Raw genomic sequence first — 19,902 nt, forward strand, 5'->3', positions numbered from 1 at the left:
TGCCCTTAGGTCCCATGATGCCTTGTGATTTAGCATTTAATCGATTAAGTTTCCCACAAGTAAATCCACTGAACACTGCACAGTGCATACAGGATGTATATGGTGACTGGCCTAAGCAAATACACAAATCAGGCTCTGTTTTTTTAAACGTTCAGTGTGTACACTGGTCTAGTAACCGGGGTTCTCACTTTCTGTTTTTTTCATAGCAATTGCCACGTTGGCGTCTCAGTGAATAGCCATTATTGCTCCGTGTGGACTTTTCTTTGGACTATGGCATATCGCGCCAAAGTTTGGTGATGTATTTATGCTTGCTGGTCATGTAAAGTATTTATATACATAAAGAAGGTTGAATATATTTGTGGTCTGGATATTGTTTTAAAATTGCTATGGTGTCTGGCCTGGCAGCTTCCATCACATGGAGGAGCAGGGAACATGTAATAAGTGGAAGAAATGATTAGTACATGAAATCTGTGCTGAGTGAGCATTAAGGGTTAATAGCTTATCTGCAAAGTTGATGACAAGGTGGGGGGAGGGGAGCAGTATGAGGAGAGGAGAGAGACAGAAAAAGGTCTGTAGAATCACAGACTGGGATGGAGGGATGTAGCAAAGAAACGGCTGGATTTAGTAACAAAGATAATAGGCAAAATCGTTTTACATCGGCAGAGCTTTTTGGGAAAAAAACTCAATGGCAAAGGGCCTTCGTAAGAGCATAAGGTAAATGTGTTCTTACTTTTAGCAAATAATTGGTAGTGTTTGCGTAATGAAAAGTAATAAAGTCTTCAAATATACTTTCTTTATCAATTCCTCACGGGTTTTCAAGATCTCTGCTTGCTGTTGTTCTATACAAAGTTTCATTGTTTACTTCCTGTAGAGAACAACCGGTCAATGGTCATGTGATGTCACACAGGAGCACAGCTCTGATAAGTCTCCATGTTATAATGAGCCATGCAACTATGTGACATCACATGACCATGGACCAGGTTTTATCCACAAGTAAACGATGAAGCTTCCAGTTGAATGACAGCAAGCAGAGATCTTGAGAACAATGGGGAATTGATACAGAAAGTATATCGCAGAAATGTACAACTTTTTATTACAAAAACATTACCAATTATTTGCTTAAAGTGGACAAACCCTTTAAGATTAGGGACAGATTGTCATAGAAAAGCTTAAAGGGAACCAGTCACCACATTTTTCACTAATACAGTGGCAGGTTAATATAGAGCCCTAATAACTGACTGACCCCCTTCTTTTAGATAAAAATTGTGTGCTTCAGATCCCCATAAAATCAAAGTTATAAACTTGCCTGGTATCTAAGCATATATAGAGAGCAAGTTGAGGGTGTGGCCTAGTGTCATGTGACCAGGGTGACATTACAGGTCCTTTAATTCTTAACATTAGCAAACTGTACCCATGCACATATCTGACAGCATAAAAAATCCCAACATGCCTGTCTGGACTTCTACTCCTCTCCATGCAGACTGCTGTGATTTCATGAGACATATACTTGGTGTACAGTTTGCTAATGTTAGGAAGCTAAAGGACTTGCGTTGATGTCAGCCTGGTCACGTGACATTACTGTTGCATCCAGAGAAATCATGGGGAGGAGCTGCTGGATTCAGCCTGAGGAGGCCATGCCCACTTTGACTCGCTATAGACATCCTTGGATACCCATTAAAATTATTAAGTTGAATACATGGGAAACTGATGGGAACAATTTTTAGCTTATGAAGGGTGTCAGTTAGTTAGTAGGGCTCCATGGGAACCTGCCACTAGCTGTATTTATGAAAAATGTGGTGACAGGTTCCCTTTAAGGTCAATCTTTTGCAGTAACGTGACATTTTACTTTCTAATGAATGTCTATGTATATACAGTATTTTTCGGACTATAAGTATAAGGCGCACCATCAATAAATGCCTGCTAAAACGTATAGGTTCATATATAAGACGCACCAGATTATAAGGCGCACCTGATTATAAGGATGAATGACCAGCAGGTGGCAGACCTGTGCACAGTTCAAGGCAGCTGTTGTCTGTAAGTACGGTTCATATATAAGGTGCACTGGTCTCTAAGGCGCCTCTTTGATTTCTGAGTAAATCAAAGGATTTTTTGTGCGCCTTATAGTCCGAAAAATACGGTAGTAAGACACATAATAATCATAGTCTGGATTATCTCTTTAAATTGAAAGGGTGTCACATAATACAGGTGTAAATGTCGTCACATAATTATTATAACGCATTCTCATGTCGCACTGGTTACAGTCACATAATTGAGTGAAGATATATTACACGTCTACGTGAAGTATAAGGCGGCCACATGGAATTTATCCATCAACCTCATCAACAAGGTATTCAGTTTTTCATTTCCTTATTGGAACATACATGGTAGAGAGGCTTCACAAGGTTTGCACAATCCAGCTTCTTATGATCAGTCCGTACGGTTATTTTACCCTTGGCCAGACAAGTGCCGGTGCAGCAAGAAGGATCAACATTTCCAAGACTAATTTCCCAGGGTATTCCTTAAACTCTAGAAGTGAATAACTATTGCACTCAGAATTTCTGCCCATCAACTTTACACGACTTGCAGTCTGTTACTACAGATCATAAAAATAGTAAAAAGATCTTTAAAAATTACTTTCTCAGCTTTATACGCAACATTCCTTAAAAATCCACTTGACGTAATGCTAAAAAGACTCTTTACGACGTGCTACCCGGCGTCTTTCTCTTTGTGTCTCACTTCTGAGGCATGATCAAATGAATGCCCATTTCCTCGAGTCTAAAGTCAAATGTTCTCCTCAATTAAACACTTCATTAGAATTTCAAGACGCTGCAGCCATATTTACCAGACAACTTATAGCCCCAGGAGATCCCATTTATTACTTATGAAAGGTTTATTCTTGGCAATATTGATGACATGACACCAGTCTTTTTGGCATCTGATCCGATTGGAAATATACCCTCCACAGCGTAATAATTATACCCCTTCATTGGGTCATGTCTGTCCACGTTGAAGTGAATGTACTATAGTTATGTCCCAAAGTCGACAAAAGACATCCTACAGTGATATGTCATGGCATACGCCACACAACCCTCTAATGGGGGAACAGCATTGGTAAGAAAGAAAGAAAAACAAAAAAAAAAAGTGTTCCTTCCCTGCTCTGGTTTGAGCATCTCAGTTTCTGTAGGTTTGAACTACATTGTCCCAACTGATTGACTGAAGTAGGCCCAGTCAGAGCTATAAAAGTGAGATTTTTTTTTCCTGAACATTGCCCAGGCTCCCAAGTGATTTTACGAAATTTTTTGAAAACGCCTTTGATCACTATAGGTAAGGATCTCTATTGCTGTACTTTTTTTGGTAATGTGAAATCCAACACGTGTTCCAAGAAGTATTGAAATACTACCGCCATCGTTCATAGGCAGAACACTTGTTGATAATTTCTCAATAAGATGAAGTAAAAGTATGGTGCCATTATTTAGTTATGTGGTAGTGCAGACCATGAAGATATTGTACATAGGGAATTTTCGACCTATATATGTAAAAACAAACAAAAACACTGATCAAATATTTTATACAAGTGGACATCTAAGCAATTCCACTACGATGTATAACTTGGAAAACAATTTCACTCTACTGTAGACATTTAGATAAGAATCAACCCCCGACCTACTAGACGGCCAAATTGAGACCCCAGACCTGAAAGATCAATTGACTTTTTCCCAAAACCAATGTTTTGGTTAATTATGATCTTTCAGTTAATGCATACACCATACTCAATCAAATCAGACAGACCCCAGACTAGGTAGGGCACACAGCAGAGGAGGACTAGAAAACAAAGAGCGGAGAGTTGAAGAAGCAGTCGTACCCAATAGTCCCTGAGCCTCCTATACCAAGACCAAGTGGTTTTGACGACCTCTCACACATGGCCCTAATGCTGATATGTCTAAATCAAGAGAACCAGGATGTGCTTTAATACTAAAAACCCATCTTAGGCTACACAGTGCACTTGTAAATCATGATCATTGGTCTGCTCTAAACTCATATTACTAAGAAATTTTGATTCCTATTGCTTTAACCATACAGTGAACTCCATGTTCACCCAGTGATATAGCTACTAGGTCACAGTGTATTCATGACCTGTCTGCTACTGTAGTTATGTAAGAAGGACATAAGATTAAGCGTCCCCTTTATTTAGTGTCTAAAATGATGGAACAAATGTCCACATTACCATAAACACGAAGAATCCATCAAGTACCAACAGCTGCCAATTTGTTCAGAAAGGGAGAGAAGTTGCCTTTGAAGAGGTTTGCAAGCTGTAGTACTTCTTTAGAAAGTCTCTCTGTCAAAGGATTAGCTAATGATAAGACAGTACAGTAGACACTTGTCCTTTGGATGATGAAAGTTTTGGCCTAATGCCAACAGAAATGGTGAGCTACTGTATCTTATCCTCAAATGGAGCCATGAACCGTCGGAGTCACCCCACCCCCGTTTGACGTCCTCAGCAACTGGAAATCTCCTGGAAATATGGCATTGGATATGTGGCATTAATGAGGCATAGATGACCTTGAGGAATATGCTAATTCTTCTTCAATGCAACATGTGTGTCCCCTATAATTAATGCAGATAGTCTTCCACCCAGATGGCCACTCGAATACACTTCTCCCGATTTGCTGGGTTCTTTGCCATTCTCGGTGCTTTAAAAACATTTCCTGCCATTTAGAGTTTTTTTGTTTCATGGGAATGACAGAGGCAGAATGACTAGGAATTCCTCTGTATTTTCCTTACAACTGAATGGAGCATAAAGGTGGATGCTTAAACTGCCACATCACCCATTATTGACAATGGGACTCATTGCAGAACTTGGACCTTCACCGATCAGCTTGTGCCTTTCACCAAGTGAAGAAGCTCACTCCACTTCATTAGAGCAGGGCACTGATTCATGGCTTATTCTAAAGGTAGGCCATCTACATCAAATTCTGGGAAAACCAGTAGATTTTTCCAGCATAGCTAACCACTGGTCCATGCTGACTTCAGCGTACCAGCGCTCATTATTGCCACAGTATGCCAGTTTAAGCCCTGTTTGAAGTCTGCCAATAAAATAAACTGCGAGTTGTTAAAGGTCTCCACTTCACTGTGTGTGCCTGGCCTGCCACTACCATCATGGGCCTCCCACAAAAGATCTCCAGGGGGATTAGACACCTACAGTGGGTGTGCACCAGGGGGATATGTTGTACACAAATGGCCTCACCTTCTACTATTCATTTCACCTAGCTTGCCCAAGCAGGTGTGGATGAGACCCACAACAGAACCCCAGGCTTCCGTGATGCCTGTGGCCAAGCAACCATCATTGCGAGGTTCAAGTTCCTGCTGCCGCCCCCCCATGCTGTTGGCCCCACTGGAAATGTAGTCAGGAAAATCAAATACAAACACATTTTAATGACGCTCATTAGTACACGGCTTAGAACAGCTCACTAATATGATTTATTATTAAATACAATGATATGAATGTTAATCATCATGCATGGTCTAGGATTATGACCAAAAGGGACTTATTGTTAATTGATGTGGTACAACCTAAACATCTGTAGCCATTACGTTGCCGCTAGCATGTAGCTACTTAAAAGTAATGTCAACCAAGTTACCTAATCCTCTAAAGAAGCTAATGCAAACATAGAAACTAAATATACCCAACAATAACAGCTCTTAGTGTGCTATCCTTAGAACATAATGACCTCTAAATCCTAATTAAACCACAATGTAAAGACACGACTATAAAAGCTTCCCCTACTTCCGCACATGCCTGCAGCGGACCTGCACATGATCTCATAGCTGTTCAGTGGATGAAATGGAGTCTGTTAATTACTTACACCAATTAGACTAAAATTACAGCTTTTCTAAACCAGAACACATGAGAGAGAGACAAGAAGCCACCCACACTGTGGGTAACGTATGGAAGGAAGGCGCACATGCATACAGATTACATAATGGAAGCAAAGTAATACCGCTATATCATGGAGAGGGCAACCTACAGATCTGCAGCTGTGGTTCAGCTAATCCCAGCATGAAAGCCTCAGAAAACAACATACAATACGTAGGAGTAAAATAGTATTGAATAAGGAAATAAGTTCATGGCTCTTTACAATTTTACCATGTATAAAATACATATAAAATCCATTTATAAAATATTATGTAACATATAATAGAATTGAAATAAGAAATGTGATTACACTGGTTGAACAAAAATATTTGCAACATGTAAAATTAAAAAGAGTTTTTAAGAATGGATCCACAATATTAGATTGGTAGATTGACCTTCAATGACCTGGCAATGGTTTATAATTCTTATCATTAAAAGGATATTGTTTCCAGAGGGTAGAAAAATATATAAAAATAACAAAATAGATAAAGTCTTTCTGGCGTTCTGGTCCCTGCAACCCCTTTAATATAAAAGAATTCATAGGAAAAAGGAAAAGGACAGGGACAGATCTGGCAAACTCTATGCAGTGCTGCGTAATCTGTGTGCACTATATAAATGAAGGAATTATTATCTGTACTTCCAACAAACTGTATAATATTGAGAGATGCCTTCTTATAGAGGGGTGTTGCACCCAACTACTGCAAGTGCATTGAAGAATTTTGTAGTTGGGGGGAGTTGCTAACATATTCAATGTTATGGATACTCAGGACATTTCTTCACACAATGGCCAGCGCTCTAATGAAGTTGGCCATGCATCATGTATACAGATCTGTCCTTCCGTACATCTCCTCATGGCTTGTTATATTCTGAGATTACATAAACTGCTTTGCACAGCTTTGCCGGGAGTCATTATGTCTATAAGTGGACGCCCAGTGGTTTTGATCTGCAATCTGTTAATGATTTGGTATGGGCGGTCAAAGAAAGAACATGTTGGATCATTGGACCGATTTGTGGAGCAGCCACTTGGCTTCCTACGGAGAGAGGATGGATGAGGAACGCTCACTACCCCTTCCTTCTCTGCTCGGCTGGGTGCTATGGTCAGAATACAGCCAGTTGAGAACACGTCGTGTGCAAGGAACATGGAATCCCTAATGGAGGTTTCCTGGACTATATTACTAATGACATATGCAAAGTATTGTAGCGATGACATTATGCTACTATACAATGGATGGAGTATGAATAGTCTTTAGCCTATCAGCCGGAAGGCAGAACTTCTAAGAAGATCATTAGTAGTTATACAGTTCGGAAATAAACTTTAAAGGGATAGTATCGTATTAGATAAAACTGTCCACTTTCTCCCTGGAACATCAGCACACAGGTCTTCTCCTGTACTTCCAGAGGCAGGTTTACACATTTGCATGTACCTTAAAACTTGTGTTGACCATCACATCCATTTCTTAAAATATGATCAACCATGTTTTTTACTATTGAACCTATACTTACCTCGGTCATTACCCCCAGTCCAGTGGCCCCACTCCCATCACTGCTGGCCTCTGATGGTAAATATAAGCTCAACAATGACATCACATAGACAGCATTACCCACTACAGTCATATCACCACTAATCATATCTCCTCTTTTTCATACGTTATAAAGTGACATTGGGTGGATTCTTTAGATGTCTTTACAATATATGGCACGGACATTTTCCACTGTATGCATAGCACCCTCTCCTCTCCTGAAGGTGGTGGGAGGAGATTGGCTGCTACCCATGTATGAGCTCAATGTGTATACGGATAGTTAAATCTCTGGGGGACATCCTGGAGCATATACTCAGCAGCACAAGTCGTTCAGCCAGAGGAAGATCTTTCTGTGTTTTCCATCCTGTGTTTTCCACAGTATACAACACATACTATGCAGACAAAGGAAAAAATAATCCATCTTTTTGCCTGTATAAATCTACAGGTACCCTCAGTGTGTACGCCGAGAACTTTCCCAACATATATGCTGAGCGTAACAAAAAGACGAGATGTAAATGTAGCTCAATACATGCCAGAGCGAGGGACTGTAGCAGGAAAATGCGGTTGACCTAGTGTCCAAAAGAGGCCAGTTTTGGCGGGAGGCCTGCACGAGAATAAGTAAGGTCCAGCTTGAGAGATAAGTGCTTTATTATTTTTCCATTACCTTGGACCAATTGTTAAAAAAAAAAAAATTTTTAAAAACCTGGACAAGCACTGTAACGGAGGAGAATATTTCCCATCCACCTCTTTTTTCTGCCCATATGTTGCCATTAATCCAGCTGAAATATAGACTGTACCCATTGTTCTGGCACATTCCATACTTAGAAGCAAAATATTACATTAAATAAAGAGGCAGGATCTGTAAAAATTAGTGGTTTCCTGGGAATTCTCTCCGATTCCGTTGCTCTTAATAGTGTGGGGAACCGTCCATTAAAGATACAAACCACAGCCCGTGTACATGGTTTATGTCTGTAAAGCTTTACACGTCTGGATTTTGTCAAAACTTCATCATAAATTTATTCTTGCTAAATATGAAAATTAAAAGAAAAATTTGACTTACTCGCATAAAAGGATTCCATTCTCCAGTCCAGTACGGAAGTCTTTGTCGCCAAAACTTCTACCCGTAACTTGCTACAAAATGGAAACAAAAATATAGAATTATAATAACAGTCTTACATTTTCATACATTAAGCATTCAATGTAAGCTGGGATGTATGGGATAATTCCTGCATTTTTAAAAAATCCTAAAATCACTTATCATACAGACAAAATTAGATTATCGAAATGATGTGGACCCCACAAAGGAAGGTCATAATTTCCTGGTCTGTACAGGATTTTCCCCCCAAACAAATGGGGCGTGTCATGCAAAAGTCATCATTATGCCAAAATCACTTAATAGACCTTTTCTCTTCAAAAAAGTTTGAAAGAGTAGAATATTTTGAAGACGCTAAAAGAAATATGTTGTGTTTCAAAGTAAAATAAAAAGATTTGCATCATACAACATGCTGTGAACATAGAAAACTTTGTAATACACTTTAGTAAAGAAATCTGTCCCTGTGTCCTTCTCTTTCCTCTGCCTTTCTTCCTTATTTAAGCAGTTTGTGTAAAATCGGCTTTCTCTGCTGTATCCACTGACAGCTGAGAGAAAAAGAAACCCGATAAAGTGTCAAATGACTTAACTCTTTACAGACCGCACCTGGATATTCTAATCTCTTCAGAGAACTGAATCAGCAAGGGAAATACTCTCTCTGTGTGGCAAGAGTTAATCATTAGTTTTCTCATCTGTTTGAGGAGGAGTGAGCTCTCAATGCCTTCAGGTGCACTGCTCACTACTGGAGAAAGAGCAGTACAAAGGCACAGAAAAGATTACTTTCCTTAATGAAGTATAATGCAAAAGTATACAATTTGCTGTATTAATTTAGGAAATTAATAAAATTAAAGTTTACTTACTCTTTAAGATTTTATTGCATGAATATGACACAATTCTACTTATAGTGCATTTGCAGTATTACCATGGAATTGGCGACATATTTTTGAATGAGTGTAGATCTAAAGAAAGACTTTAACAGAAAGCCAACTGCACCTTCATGGGAGAAATCCAACCAATACAATCTTCTCTATAACAAAATGTTTCACGGTTACAACTGGGCCCTGTTTCGAGGCATGTATGGCACCACCTAGACACATGGCAGCGGGAGACAAGGCTGACCTGTTTCTAGGCATGTTTGGAACCGCATATGCACCATCTGTTTGGGAATAGCCCAGTTAGGGATAAAACATGTTGTACATGACCCCGTGTTAGAAGATTTCTTACAAACCTCTTCATACAATGACTGCATTGTGGTTTTCTTCTTCATTGGAAAATATCTGATAGCTATAGGCTGATCTATATGAATAAATGTACGGCTACATAGTGGAGGCCTAGAACAAGCAGATTTTGTATTGTGCACTTATGTTTACTCTAGGCAACTCTAGATGAGTTTTGAGAACTTGACAAATCACTGAATCATTTGTAATGATTACAGAATAGTAGACAAGAAATTATAGGGGATTGGGTAAAAGGCAGGAAGGCCAACAAATGATTAACCGTTCAAAGTCACCATAGACAGGTGTTCATGGCCTCTGAACCATTTAATAACATTAAAGGGAACCTACCACCACGAATCTACCTATAAAGGTAGATCGGGTGGTAGGTGGATGTAAGGGACGTGAGGATAGCTCTTTTTAGAGCTAATCCTCACGTCCCCGCTAACTTTAGGTACACTTTATTCCCCTAATATGTAAATTTCGTTATGCGGCTACTGGGGCGTGGAGTAGCCGGCACGAGGCTACACAGCGCGGCTACTCCACGCCCCAGTAGCCACATTACTCCTCCTACCCGGTTGCGTGCGGCGCGCAGCTCCTCGTAGCTGCGCGCCCTCGTCTGACAAGCCGGCTACTGCGCATGCGCAGTAGCTCCGGACTCGGAGCTGGGACTGCTCAGCCGTCGGCCGGCGTTCTGCGCATGCGCAGAACGCCATCATGACGGACGAGGGCGCGCAGCTACGAGGAGTAGGGTAGGGTAGGAGGAGTAATGGGGTAGGAGGAGTAATGTGGCTACTGGGGCGTGGAGTAGCCGCGCTGTGTAGCCTCGTGCCGGCTACGCCACGCCCCAGTAGCCGCATAACGAAATTTACATATTAGGGGAATAAAGTGTACCTAAAGTTAGCGGGGACGTGAGGATTAGCTCTAAAAAGAGCTATCCTCACGTCCCTTACATCCACCTACCACCCGATCTACCTTTATAGGTAGATTCGTGGTGGTAGGTTCTCTTTAAGGTTTTGAAATTTTAGAGTATTCCTGATTAGATTGCAGGAGAAGCAGGGAAAACACATTATATTTGTCCATTTATGCGATTGCTGAACTCAATCTTGATAAGATGTCCAATCTCATGACTCTTCCCTCATGCAAACTCCTATATCAAGTGCCCATCTTTTAACATGAATTGAAAGAAAAAAAAAAACGTATGGTTACTTACAATTGTTTTAACACCTGCCGTCTCCATCAACACAGCCTCATCCATTATTCAGTTCAGTGACAATACACCCTGCATCCACTGCACAGCACTATATGAGCAGCAGCCCTCAGATCTTGTGTGGACTCCCCACAAATCCCGTTTATAGGTTTATTAATTCTATATACGCACGGTTTACAGAAAATACAGTGAATTTAGAAATTCATAATAACTGCAGGCTTTATGAGGCATTTTCATAACCCTGTATTGAGTTGTTCATTTTGGATAATCCCTTTTTGCTACAAATATACCTCCAAATTAAAATGATCAGCTATTTTGGTGGGAAACTTTCCCAGAAATCCCCATTGGTGCATCAATGGCCATAAGTCTCCACACAGCAACAAGGCAACCTTAATTGGCAAAGTCTCCGTAAAGAGAACTTTCTTTCTGAACTTAGTCAAAAGCCAAAGTAGTTCCCTACACTGTACTGAAGAGATGCAACCACATTGAAACATCGCTGTCTACAGTTGATATATAGAAGAGTTCAATTCTCCAGCAGTGCCTTCAGAAGTGAAAAGAAGCATTACAAAAGGGCCCACTAAAATAAATAATTATTATAATTTATGGACAAAGCTAAGTCCTCATGTAAGGTTGGTGCTCTCTGCCGAAGCCTCCCAAATAAGGGAACATCCAAAATTAACCTGGAATTCTAAAAATCATGTATGAAAATTAGTTTTGTAGTTATATTTCCTAATGCATAGATGGTGACCTTCCAGGGAAACTTGACTTCTGTGGTTTGTATTAGCCATTACTCAGTCTCTGACATTCAATGGTCTTAGCTTCTTAGAGAAACAAGCCAGGCATAGAAGGGAGTTGTCTCACCACAAACTGTGGTGAGGGAGCCGCTAGACACATTTTTGGTTTGTGGCAATGAAACACAATGGTATGCAGATAGCAGTCATATTTTCAGTGGATGAGATACCAGTTTTCATAAACTTCTGACCCGATTTGGAAATTCTGCTAAAATGAAAAACTTGTGATGCTTGTTGTGGCTAAAAACTTCTGGAACAAGTCTTGGTATGAATTATCCAAACAAGATAAAGTTGTGTTTGTTGATAGATAACAGCAGAAAACCAGGAACATTATAAAAAAAAGCAAATTAAGACTGCAATAAACATGAACAGTAGTATTGTAAAATAGGATAAAAGAGTTCACGGAGACTCATGATCATTATGATCACCTCTCTCTCTGAAAAGCGGTGGCCAAAGAATTGTTAGTTTGACAGCTATATAATGTTTTGGCAACGTTGAAATAAATCTGTCAGCAATTTTAACGATTCAAAACTCAACACATTACTCATTCAACTTCTCTTATTATTCTTTGTAAAACTCTTCTTTTGCACAGAAACGGCTCAAGCTTATTAAAACAACGGAATTGAAGAAAGAAGAACAAGTTATGGCAAATTAGGTAAGTGACCCTCCCCCCAATCTCTATGTTCAGTGTAAAAACATTGTCTAAAATTCTCCCATAACCCTGATTTTTACTCTGCTTTACTCTCATCTTTACTACTGTAACTCCCTATTAAAGGGGTATTCTCATCTGGGCATTCACATTCAGTTTCATTAATCTGCCATATATAAACATTTCTTCAATTGGATGTTATTAAAAAAAATGTTCCTGTGTGAAGAAAATTTCTCATAAATGTAGTCATACGGTCCCTTAGAAACGAGATAGCTTCCTCGGATACGACCACGTCACACTCTGGCAGCGGTGGCCAGACTTGGGCTATAGAGTCCTGCCTGACCCAATGGATTCAGCAATCATTACCACAGGATGGCTGTGGGACCTGCAGTAACTCTTCGGACATTTCATATACAAAAACTTTTTGTTTATTTGTGCAATCCCTCCAGCAGACATGGCCGTATCTAGGGACACAGTCTTGTTTCTAAGGGATCATATTACTATACTTATGAGAAATTATCTTCACACAGGAACATTTTTTTTAATAACATCTAATTGAAGAAATGTTTATATATGGCAGATTAATTAATCTGGATGTGAATGCCCAGACAAGAATACCCCTTTAATTGGTCTTCCACTTACTAAACTTTCTTCTCTACAACCTATTCTTAATGGAGCAGCAGACTTTCAATCCAGACACTACACGGATGCCTCCAGCTTGTGCCAGTTACTCCACTTGTTGCCCATCTCCTTCCAAATACAGCCAAAACTAATAACCCTCATCCACAAAGCTCTGCACAGTGCTGCACCTTCATATGTCTCCTCCCTAATCTCAGTCTAACACTCTATTCGTGCTCTTCGACCAACTTGTGTTCTAAGATTGTGCTCTTCTTTAATTAGAACCTCCCACTCACCTGATTTATGCAAATGTATTTATTTATTTAATTAAACAATCTAATTTTTCAGATCCCTTATAAAAAATGGCAGGAACATTATACAAGCACTTATTCCACTCCCTTCCTTCTCATAGATTGTAAGCTCTTGCGAGCGAGGCCCTCAAGCCTATTGTTTCATATGACCATCACTCTGTAATGTCCTATTTTATTTCCCTATCTATATCTACCTCATGATTTGTATAGCAGTGCAGAATAAGATGGTGTTATATAAATAAAGAGTTGCTATTATTATTTATTCAGTGAAGTTGAGCATCCAGTATTAATAATTCTTTATTTATATAGTGCACACAGATTATGCAGTGCTGCACAGAGCTTGCCAAATCAGTCCCTGTCCCCATTGGGGCTCACAATCTAATCAACCTACCAGTATGTTTTGGAGTGTGGGAGGAAACCGGAGGACCCAGAGGAAACCCACGCAAACACAGAGAGAACATACAAACTCTTTGCAGATGTTGACCTGGATGGAACTTGAACCCAGGAACCCAGCGCTGCAAGGCTGTAGTGCTAACCATTGAGACACATATTGTATTTATATTAGAAAATATTATGTCCCCTATCCAAGAAGGAGAGAATTTTATACATGCTACTACTCCCGTGTAACCAGTATGTAACCAGTTCTCCCAGACTACTCCTTACCAACATCTACATAGTCAGAATTGCTTACTGATTTCCCATCAAAACTATAGAAACTTTTTGTGATGTGGAACAAAATTTCTATAATTTATTGATATTACATATATCTTCTTGTTTTATGTGACCTTTCCCCAATCTTTTAATGTCATTGAGTGAACAGGTAAGAACATAAAGCTGACACAGCGCTGCCATGTTCAGCTTCGCAGACCTTTCCAAGAGGTAGGCTCACAATATAAAGTTACACCGAACGCAGTAATCCGATTATGGTCAAAAGATGTGATGGATCTATTAAAGGATTAGGGAGACACCAATCCCTCCTAATATACAGATTAAGCCATGGAAATCCTGGTGTGGATGTCTTTTTTTAGAGTTTCATTTGACTTCCCACCATTTAAACATTGTCAGAGTTTTTTCCACCCTGCCGAAAACTGAAGGAGAATTTTTTGACAAGGTTTCAGATTGCTCTTCTTGACCACAGTCTTAAAGACATGCATTAAATCTAAAAAGACATGACTGTTATCCCATGGAGATTATACTTAATGGGAGAAGTAAGAAGCTAGCGTTCTGGAACTCTGGAAACATCTTAAAAGAAAACAGCTGGGCTAAGCAAATTGCTTTTTGATTTGCAGATTTTTGGATGTATTCTCTTCTATAGTTTTACAGGACAAAGGAGTGTGGATGTCCGGAACTATTTCTTGCTTTAATAAAGCTGCACCTAGTTCATATGCCTCCCACACAGAGTTTATGTCTCATTACCTCTGTGTAGAAGCTGAATGTTTCATTAACTGTATGTCATGCCACAATTCCGCTTTCAATCTTCATCAGGTGTTCTCTTCATGGCTTAATGCATTTGTTTTGGATCTTAATAATTTGTGATCCAGGTTGTGTGTGTTATAATAGTGAAAACAAAAAATGTAATCTGCTGTTTTAGGACTATAATATAGATTTTTTTTGTAGAACAGACTTTATCTTGGGGACTGTAGTTGTCGCTCAATAGTTAGAGTTAATACTCAGTTAGCATGTCCAGGTTAGGCGGAGCTGCCGAATGGAGGATGCTGAAGCTTTAAGGGGTATTCCCACGAAGACAAGATTCTTAAAGGACACCTGTCATCAGGTCTGTGTCACTTGTCCTGTCACCTCTACCTGTTGGAGCAGCTCACAAGGATCCCATCCCAGCCTTTATCTAGTTATTTCATACATTATTCATTGTAAAATCATCTTTTCTTTATCATATAAATGAGGCTGGTCACATGGTCAGAGGCAGTGATGTCACCCCTGTTAGCCCTCCCCTCTCCTCCCCCTGCTCATGTCTGTGTGTAATGTATAGTAAAGCATTGCTAGTGTGTGTGCTGCATCTGCTGACATGCTGCATCCTCCTAATATACAGGTGAGAGACACAGACATCAGCTACACATGAATCTGACAGGTTCTGCTGTAACATGGCTGCCTGGAGCTGCTGTATCTCTAAACACACACACATGCACACACAGGCTGCAGGGGGCGTGGCCACCAGCACCAGGAAACACATCATTATACAGCCTCACATCATTATACAGGCTGTCAGTCATGCACTGGGGGTGTGGCTGTACCTCCCACTCATGAATAGAGTGGACAGCTTGAATATGCTAATGCTTCACTGGACATTTCACAGGTCATTTGCATACAGCTTTAGGACCTCATTGCTTAGGTTTACAGGCATGTAGAGGGACAATGAAGGGATAGAGGCAATGCTCTCTAATGGCAGTTTATGAAAATATATTTAGTTTAGGGGGGTTATTTTGCATGACGGGTTCTCTTTAAATATACTGAGGATAACAAGATATCACATTCTCTTATTCACGGTCATTAACAAAAATACAGCATTTTGCAGATATAATTCCAACCTGTCTCTATCAGTCCTGGTGTATATAATTTCTGTTGCTCTGGGATCTGACCACAAACCTTCTGATTATGGTCAGGCAGGACAAATTCTTTTCATGAATAGCTTCTCCTGTCTGCAGGATGCAGTGTGCTCTTTGTCCCTCACCCTCCTTTACGGAAAACGGTTTTTAGAAGAAAGCTGTATGTTTTACATATCCTGAATAACTGCAGAATAGGTAGTTGTATTGTCCATTACGACCACTAATTTAATTGATATGTTTCAATTATAGAGACCTCTCATTATGGTGGTATATTTTATAGTTGTCTAATATGGTCCCTATGTGGTCTAAGAAAGCTTTATTGTCACGGGTGCTCCCACGATCCCCGTCCTGGATCGTGGGCACACCCGTGTTCCTGCGTTTGCCCCCGGAACACGGCTGAACTTACCTCCCCTGGCTCCAGCGACGGTCTCTCTGACGCCCGCTGGCTCTCAAAGATTTAAGGGGCCAGTGCACCGATAATTGGCGCTGGCCTGCTACAAGTTCCTGCCCCTTCCTGTGACCCTTGTCAGATCTTCAAGCCATCACCTGAAGAGAAAGCTCCTGTGTGTATCCTGCGTTCCTGTGTATCCTGCGTTCCTGTGTATCCTGCGTTCCTGTGTGCCTGATCCGTGTGCCAGTCCGTTGCTGTGTTCCTGATCCGTGTGCCAGTCCGTTGCTGTGTTCCTGATCCGTGTGCCAGTCCGTTGTGGTGTTCCTGATCCGTGTGCCAGTCAGTTGCTGTGTTCCTGATCCGTGTGCCAGTCCGTTGTGGTGTTCCTGATCCGTGTGCCAGTCCGTTGTGGTGTTCCTGATCTGTGTGCCAGTCCGTTGCCGTGTTCCTGATCCATGTGCTAGCTCCTGCGATTCTGATGTAAATCCTAGTGTGCCTTCTTGTAGTGTTCTCCTGCTATCACGCCGGATACAGTCTGTCTCCTACATTACTACCTTGGCAGCCACCGCGGGCTAGTCGCACCTGTGGAATGACCTGGTGGCCCCCCCGCCGCAGCAAGACCATCCCACTCTGCGGCAGGCTCTGGTGAAGACCAGGTGACACTTAGACTCCGGTCCCAGGTGTCAGCTAGTACCATCTCCTGCGGTGGTCCAGAGGGTCCACAGACTCAGCCCTGACATTTATGAGAATGCAGGGACCCAAAGGCGATACATTTAAAGCAAATTAAAGAACACAACACATATGCTACGAAGAGAGAGAAGACACCCGAAATACAGTAGAAGAACTATAGAGTAAGAATGTATAAAAGACAAGTGCTCCATGGGGGGCTTGATGTGGATGTCTAAACAACAGCCAACAAAAGTAGCAAAACATTAATAGAAGCAGTGAAGCAATTTCTGAGGTCTAAACAAGGAGTTATATCCAAAGCACATTACAAATACTACTTTATGTAAGCTACGTAATAAAATTCACGGATCAAGAAGGTTTAGGAAAGAGTCCGTCTACAATCTTTCCAATTGGCATTAATAAAGAATAAAAATATAGTAAGTGAATATATGAATAAAGACATCCTACAATAAAACAACATTTCATAGCATTTAAATAAAACCAACCATGAGGATTCTACTATCCAAGAACCAAAACTAACTTGTTAAACAACTCTATTTTAATAATATGTAAATTAACTGCAGAGGCTACTGGGGTGTGGAGTAGTTTACTTCACGCCCCAGTAGCCTCTGCAGTTTATTCTAATATGTAAATTAAGTTTTTAACAAGTTGGGTTCCAGGATTATTAAATTACAGATTGGGGCAGAGGCAGCAGGAGGAATCTACCATCACATCTACTTTTGCTGGTGGACTCCTAATGGTAGGTTTCCTTAAAAAAAAGCTGTTATTCCATGTATAGGGCATTACAGAGAAGTATTCAACATTCCTAAAATAAATAAATAAATACAACACCAGATGATGAAAAACCACAATGTAGATGATTAACTTCTTAAACTGAACTTTTTGGGGAAGAGATTAGCTTCTCAAAAATTGTCAAAAAGGTTGTTTAGTCAATATATTCCCCACTCCCCATATCAGATCCGTATTTGGCTCAGCTTAACTAACATGGTGTTCCTTTGCAGAGAAGTATTGGAGTGTTCCTGTTTCCAGATATTTTATAAGATTAGAATCATTGTGAGGCAATGTGGTACTAGAATTTAACATGTTAACACAATTGGGATTGATCATCACAAGCTGTGACATCAATGGAAGACCTGGGTACTTTCTGCAGCAGAAAACAAGCCATAGTATTCAATCTAAGTTGAACCAAAACAAAATATGCCGACCCCATACCATGCAAAAGGAAAGTGGCTTTTAAAAAGATGGAAAATGTTGATATCACACTCTACCTACTCTGGAGTTTTTGCAGACATTATACATCTATATTATCTGTCATCACAATGACGTGCACTTGACATGTAAGACACTCATCATTATAAATTGGGATCTGGACAGCATGTCATACCTTCCAGTGAGCGTGTCCCCAATCTAGTGCATCTCACTGGAAAGATCAGTCTGCGCTGTCATCAGACAGGCACTGGCACACAGCACAACAGTCTTTTGAGATCAGTGAGAAAATTCCAAAAGAATGCATGCTGCATAATTGAAACGATTACGTGTGAAATTCCACCGCCTTAACTCTTTGTATGGGATTGAGCGCGCCTGACACGGATCATTCCCCTATGGCTGTCCTCTTGTAAGGGAAAAAAAATACACTATGGACATACACAACTCCCCCAGGCCTCTCCCAAAAAACACCAGAACATAAGAAATTGCATTACACGGCTGCCCCTATTATTAGTAGTTAATTTTTATGTACACTTTTATCATACGCTGGTGTTAGGTTGCGGCTTGTCCTGCACCTTTTCAAGCTTAAACGGTTGCACAGTGTATAGCGAGTGCAGTGGCACAAGGCAGGAACGGCCCACTCTGCAGCCAGCCGTGCCCACCTTCCTATGGAGGTGGCGTAAAGAGGGGATCTCAAATTCTGATGTTGAACCAAAAATTTTTATTTCAGAGCTTTACACCAATAATCCTAATAAAAACTATATATGTCCTACTGGAGGATGCCATGCAAGATAATGTCAAGTGTTGTGGACCAGTACATAGAGGGAGATGTATTTAGACTGTGGCAAAGTACATAAGACATTTATAACCCCTGTACGGCACACCGGATTTACTAAGACGTTCTGGCCTCTTGGTTATTTCAGTATGCCTGGTCAGGCTTGGTGTAGATGTCAACTATACCCTACACGAGTATTTTTGAGCAGACTTTAGTAAATTCGAGCTTGCTCATCTTACATATACTTTACAGATTATGAGTACAGGCAGTCCCCGAGTTACCTACGAGATAGGTTCCATAGGTTAATTCTTAAGTTGAATTTGAATATTTTATAATTGTAGTTCCAGAGAAAAATTTTTTTTGCCCCAGTGACAATTGGAGTTTCCACATTTTTTGCAGTAATTGGACCTAGTATTATCAATAAAGCTTCATTATAGACACCTTACAGCTGATCACTGCCGTCTGGGACTATAGTAAAGCATCCAGAGAGTCCTTCTTTAACTTGTGGTCCTCTGAAAGTTGTGTGTCCTTAAGTAGGGGACCGACTGTACATACTCTTTACATTTGCACTGTACAGAATGTATATCTGCATAAACAATATTTAAAAGGGAACCTGTCAGCAGAAAATGAACCACTAGCAGTATGTTGCCAAGCAGCTGAACACCTTAAATATCATGTTTCTTTCATGACCCAGTATGGTGGCAGCATCTTCTGGTGCTCTCCTCCTCCTTGAGTTAAAACAACCAATTTACATCTCACTTCAAAGTTGATTTACTGGATGATGCCATAACACTGGGCCATGAAAGGAACAAAAACTAGAAGTTGTTACACTGCTTGACAATATTCTGGTAGTGGTTTATAGGGCAAATCGCCAATTACAGGTTCCCTTTAAATGAAGCCACTGAGTAATCACAGTATAAAATTCTCTCATGACAAATAGGACCCGCTAATGTTGTTCCATTTGT

At 40.4% G+C, this 19,902-nt stretch overlaps 1 protein-coding gene across 3 annotated transcripts in view; it reads right to left on the reverse strand.

Annotated features, from left to right (window-relative positions):
- LIMCH1 (LIM and calponin homology domains 1) overlaps nt 1-19,902 on the reverse strand; it is a 188,406-nt gene that overhangs the window by 116,189 nt on the left and 52,315 nt on the right. For all 3 annotated transcript variants that reach the window (XM_072125035.1, XM_072125025.1, XM_072125045.1), the window contains exon 2: nt 8,495-8,565. In XM_072125035.1, the coding sequence (XP_071981136.1) occupies nt 8,495-8,565 (71 nt within the window). The remainder of the gene's footprint in view (nt 1-8,494; nt 8,566-19,902) is intronic.

This window comes from Engystomops pustulosus, chromosome 1 (assembly GCF_040894005.1).
Source record: "Engystomops pustulosus chromosome 1, aEngPut4.maternal, whole genome shotgun sequence".
Lineage (NCBI taxonomy): Eukaryota > Metazoa > Chordata > Amphibia > Anura > Leptodactylidae > Engystomops > Engystomops pustulosus.